At 40.4% G+C, this 6032-nt stretch overlaps 1 protein-coding gene across 1 annotated transcript; it reads left to right on the top strand.

The window, feature by feature from the left end:
• The first annotated feature begins 264 nt into the window (after positions 1-264).
• On the top strand, positions 265-4061 carry LOC134820234 (low-density lipoprotein receptor-related protein 2-like). The gene is made up of 2 exons (XM_063830455.1): positions 265-452; positions 681-4061. Exons 1-2 carry the CDS (start codon positions 441-443, stop codon positions 3813-3815), a joined length of 3147 nt encoding a protein of 1048 aa, XP_063686525.1. The 5' UTR covers positions 265-440; the 3' UTR covers positions 3816-4061.
• Positions 4062-6032: the final 1971 nt, after the last annotated feature.

The raw sequence follows: 6032 nt of genomic DNA, 5'->3' as shown, positions 1-6032 counted from the left end.
GCTGTCACCCGTTTTAACTCGAGCAAGTACAAGTCCCACATTCGTTTCCAGTTCAACATCACTGGTATCATATGTTTCTACCTATCCAGACGTTACAGAAATACCATGGGACGACATTCAAGGTAATGATATCAAATGCTGCATAAATCGTTATGTTATTAAATAATAAACAAGTTTGTTTTTATAATTATTTACTAAGAATGAATTTCTGAATGGGAAGCATGTCCAAACCAAATAAAATATAAGTTTGAATTTCAGAAGACACAACTTGTGAGTTCGTACAGTATCACGGTTACATAAAGATACAATGCACAGCTGTAGATAAGGCCACAAACAAGACTAAGACGTTCTTCAAGTGTCCAAATTCTAACGATTACTACTCGGTGGTAAAACGAAGTTGCAAGTACCAACAATTTTCGAAAGCATGCCCTAACGATCCTATGTTTTACCAGGTAAAACTGTTAATAAATTGATTTTAAATGAAGTGAATATCTTAAAATGGTGACCACGGACTTATCCTTGATTTAAAGATGAAGAGTTCATAAGGAGATGATACATTAGTGGCTTGTCAAAGTACGTGACAGGTCTGACACACAATTATAATATTCATGATAACATAGTGTTGCTTTACTAGAATTTTCATCATCTTAGAAAATGGGAATTTAATTATTATATTTCAGATGTGTGCAGCTATAAACTTGGATTGCAATCAAAGAGGTGAAGAGGGGATCACTTCTATTGAGGAAACGCATTATCACAGCAAATTCTTGTGCGCTCGTGCGGTCTGTGATAATGGAGATACTACATTCGGTTTGGATGACATCTGCGGACATGATCATGATGAGGAATGCAAAAACATTCAATACAGTACAGACACTTGTGCAGTACCTGATGACACGGATCATACATACACTTGTAGAACTCCTTGGAAAAAAGAAATAATCGATTCAAACCGTCTGTGTGATAAGGTCTGTGATTGTTATTTGTGCGATGATGAGGCAATTTGTAACGGGTTTACCTATGGGATCTTATGCACTAATATATACACTAAAACACCTTATTACCAACCAGCATATTTCATATGTGACGGCAGAGCTCAATGTTTTTATGGAACTGATGAAATGAACTGTCAGGAAGGGCCAATGTGTAAGCAGAGATTCAGTGATGTCACAAGACCTATGGTAAATGGCACAAGATGTGCTCCCTTGTTTCTGAATATTGTTCCATATTGTGAAGACTACTCCGACCAACTGAACTGCACAGACCCCTCAATTGCAAACCTAACATGTTTTAGAGGCGGCTACCCTGTCTCCGTTGCTGACAGAATGAGATGTCATGGAATCACAGAACTCCGACTTTGTGATGACGGCTTTGAAGACATGTGCGTGAGAATTGATATCACTTGTAAGGTCCACAAACATCAAATTTGCGATAAAGTTAAGGATTGTTTCAACGGAGCAGACGAGTTGCATGTCACTTGCCGTAGTATGAGCAAGTATTCATGTAAGAGGGCATTTGGTATGGAGAACAGAGTATTAAAAGTACCTTTGAGCTGGATTAATGACGGATACAAGGACTGTGAAGATGGTATAGACGAAGGAGTGGTTTACCCAACCTGTGGTTTCACCCCAGCTACAATGAGACTCAAGAAAGATAATGAAGAATGTGGAGAGGTTTTCCTATGCGGTTCTCCTCCTTCAGGACATATAGAATTTGAGCACTTGTGTGACCAAGTAAACACTTGCGGTAATGAAAATGCGCTCTGCCAAAAAGCATTCGATTCTCCAGGGATCCACCAAAAGATAGATAGCTATGAAAACCATATGTCTGTTTCGTACTGTCTAAAAGGTTTGGACAAACTTTCTTACGTAGCAGGAAATTGTTCGAAGACTGATTTTGGATATCAAGGATATGAACTTCTTGGAAGAACACAGCTGCTCTTGGATGTTCCAGAAACAAAGTTTGACTGCAAATATGTGTACGGTGAGATGTATGTCTATCTTGCCTGCATAGGCCAGTGTGCCGCTTCCATTTGTCCACTTGAAGATCCTATAAGACATGATTCATGTCTTGGGCAGTACCCTTCAAGAGTTTACACACTCGCAGATAACAACTTTCTGACCTTTCTTCTGCCGTATGGAGACAACAAATACCACAACAATTTGTTTCCTTGTGAAAATGGATTATGTATTCCTTATGAAAAAGTTTGCAACTTGGCAAATGATTGTGGGGATTTCTCCGACGAAATATTGTGTAATAACCATTTTCAGTGCCCAAATAGTACAGAATATATTCCTCTTTCTAGTGTCTGCGATGGCAAACCAGACTGTATCGACTATTCAGACGAATGTAATGGCAGATGTAATGTACGGATCATTGAGAATACTGTTCTCACAACTGTAGCCTGGCTTTTAGGCTCATTAGCGACACTTTTGAACCTCATCATCATCATAAGAGGAATGTATACTTTCAGAAAAGCTTCAACAGTGGCAATGCTTCTTAACAAACTTCTTATCCTCCTCATAGCATTTGGTGATCTTTTGATAGGGATATATCTTTTAGCTATATCTATCTATCACGAATCGCAATACCATAGTTATTGTCCCAACAGATTCGAATGGTTAACCAGTAGATCATGCGCTTTCATGGGCATCGTCAATACTGTGGGTTCTCAGCTATCACTCTTTTCAATGACAGTCTTGAGTTTGAGCAGGGTTTTGAGAATGAACAAATTATCTATCAGCAATGAAACGACTTTAAAATCGAGCATTCCTGTGTTTTTGATTGGTACCCTAATTCTCATAGCTTCCTGTTTAGTGGCAGCAGTGCCCTTATTTGAGCCCTTTGAAGATTTTTTCGTCAATGGAATTAACTATCCTAGAAGCCCACTTTTCGTCGGATCTGTTACAAAATTTAAGCATCTCGAGATTTTTGAAGAATACTTTGGAAGGATGAGAAATAAAGATCTCTCATGGAAAAACATAGACAGATTGGTGGTGAGTATGTTTAGTGATGAGTATGGAGCTGGAGGAATCACCAGGAACCAGGTTCATTTCTACGGAAACGCAGGAGTATGCCTCTTCAAATATTTTGTCACTTCCGATGATTCTCAACGAATTTATGTGTGGTGTACCCTGTTTCTTAACATCATATGTTTTGCATCAATAACTATGGCTTATATCATTATTCATTTCATATCAGCCAAATCATCGAGTCAATGTGCTAACAATAATGGAAACGAGCAACTTAGAAAAAGAAACAAGCGACTTCAAAGAAAAATAACTCTAATCATTGGGACAGATTTCTGTTGCTGGATACCATTCATTGTCATGTGTTTTCTCCACTCTTTGGAAGTGACAGACGCTAGTCCTTATTACTCCCTGTTTTCCATTGTCGTCCTGCCCATTAACTCAGTCATCAATCCTCTACTATACGATGAAACTGTTAGTTTATTGTTATCAAAAATATTTAGAGTATCAAGACAACAATTTAGGACAGAAGCTTCTGCAGTGACTGGTGAGTTAGAAATGAATTCAATTCAAGATGCTTCACACGTGACAGCCCACACAACAGTTGCTCTACGAGAAATATCACCAGCAATGACTGCTCCAGAACACGATTATAAAACGCCAGAAACTGTCAAGTTAGAGTCTCAGTCAGGAAGCAGAGTTGAACACCAACCAAAAGCAAAATATATTAATGTAAGCGAGGCGAGCCAAATAAAAGGTGTCAAAAAGATGACATCGAATAGGGCTCGTGTTGTTACAGAAATATTGAATGAAAGACTTGAAGAAGAAGGAACGGGGCGCCATTAAGGAAAATAAGTGGAAACAATTACTACTGATGATATTATACTCCAAACATTTAATTAAGATTAGACAGGCAGAGTTCATTGCGCGAAACAACTGTGGTCAACTGTCAGTCACCTGTTGAACGAATGAGCATTGCAATGAAATGGTTCATTAAATGACAATGATAAATAAATATTGTGTTTTAGAGATTACTGCGGTAATAATAATATAATTAATCAATGTTTTATTCTGCTTACTTCAAGTAACATGTTACCTGGGGACCCCAGGCAATTATGTTGGGGGGGGTGTAACCCAAAAAAACCCAAAAAAACCCAATCCCAGTATTACCTTTTTCAGGGTAGGAGTTGGGTTTTTTTGGTTTTTTTACAAATTTTTCATTTGAAGGAAATAAAATCATGTAGGCACCTAGCAAAACAATTATCAGTACAACATCACTGTTGTGGTTCATCACTACAACATCACAATAGATATAATCGCTTAAATATCACCCAAAAGCAGTATTTTATTCACTGATGTGCTCAGAAGAAGTTGGCCATCCAGATATGATATCAGCCATATGTAATGCTCACTTCGATGGCCATGGCAAATTGAGTTAGTAGGGACGCAACTCACTGATGACCCCAACCCTGACCGCAACCGCTACGAGAGGAATAAAGCCTTTCTTCTCACCTTCACGATCTCTGTTTCCGTTTTCCTGATCATCCGCTTAACGAGAAACCATGCTCTATTTCCAACTGAAAGAATCTTGCAGTTATCATCAGCTGCATGATCACATGTGATATTAAGTGATATATTCGCTTGTTTATGGCCCTGGAGTCGCTAAAATCATGACTGGGATGGCATTCGATCTCGCCCTCCATTGAGGCAAACCTCAACAGCCGTATCATGATGCAGAGCATCACCATACACAGTTACTATTTTCGCCCATTCCTCTGATGAGTCAGTATCCTCCACTTCCTCTTCTTCATCATATGTTTCCGCTTCGTCACTCTCTGCTCCGTCAGAAGATGGTTGGAAAGCCTCTCCTTCAAAGTTACAGTGTTCTTGAAGGAGTTCTCTACCCCTTGAGACTCCCTCCTTCATAGCTTGTAACAATCTTGGGATTGAAGTATCTTTACCTCTAAATAGTTTCTCTGCTTTCGGATGCAACAAGCTTGTTGCGAGATTGGGCAACTGTTTCAGGGATCAAACTTTTGCCGAGTGCATCAAGCTCGAGGGAACGGTTTGATTTGCCCATGCCAACCAACATATCCTTAGAACACAGATTAGTTCTAATGCCTGCATGGAGGCCTATGCGCAGGAAAGCATAAAGTTTGCTCGCAGGCATCGGATGTAAAGTGTTGATAACTGTTGTCAGCTGTTACACTGAGAATGTACAGCATCAGACCCTCGACTGTAATAATCGCATCATCAAAATTTTTACAAGTAGGCAGGTGGTCTTTCAATGGTTGTGTGAAGCTTAGGTGGCCCAAGGCGTCACCGCTTGATAGAAGCTGGGTGGAAGCCCTGGTCTGATGTGAGGCTCCCAGAACTTTGAAAAGGGGTATCCTGCTGGTGCCCTCTTCCAGACACTCATCGGACAGCATGATGAAAGCCACTACCTCCGCGTGGTGAAGACTGGATACTGGACAGGGGGTCCAGGTTAAAGGCAGGACGGTCGACGGGAGACATTGAGCCCCGGAAGTTCAATAATTTGATCTATTGACTCCTTAACTCTTGGTCTACAAGAGGCTTTGAGACTCGTAAATCTTTACTGTGGATTGCACAGTAGCTAAAGAGGTGTTGGCTGTTACCCTGTTCAACCTAGTCTACTATGACCCAGCTAGACTGGACCACACTCTGGTAGTCAGGATACGGCTCCCTATGCCCGGGGTACCGGGTAACGAGGTAGTCAGGGGAAGGGTTAGTAGCTCTGTTCTCACTCTAACCTCCTTATGCTTTGGGATAAAATCGGAAAGTCCTACACTGGAGCAGGTGACGATTGGGTAAGGATTACAACTGATGCTGTTGGGTAGAAAAAGGAAGTGTCACATTTGTCTTGTATAGCATATGTTCGTGCAATTACATGCTCAAGATACCCAAGATATTATGGTGAGAGTTAAAGATGGCTATTGTTCAAGCGGATGCCCTTAACCTTTTAGTGGCGCAAGAGTTAAGAACACAATCCACTGCCAATGTGCAGGGGACTGCACAGGATTGTGAGCCAACTGAAAAGTCAAG

The sequence above is a fragment of the Bolinopsis microptera genome, chromosome 8 (genome assembly GCF_026151205.1).
Source record: "Bolinopsis microptera isolate Bmic1 chromosome 8, MBARI_Bmic_1.0, whole genome shotgun sequence".
NCBI lineage: Eukaryota > Metazoa > Ctenophora > Tentaculata > Lobata > Bolinopsidae > Bolinopsis > Bolinopsis microptera.
Note: the sequence above shows the minus strand (reverse complement) of the source record. Positions and strands in the feature narration are given on the sequence as shown.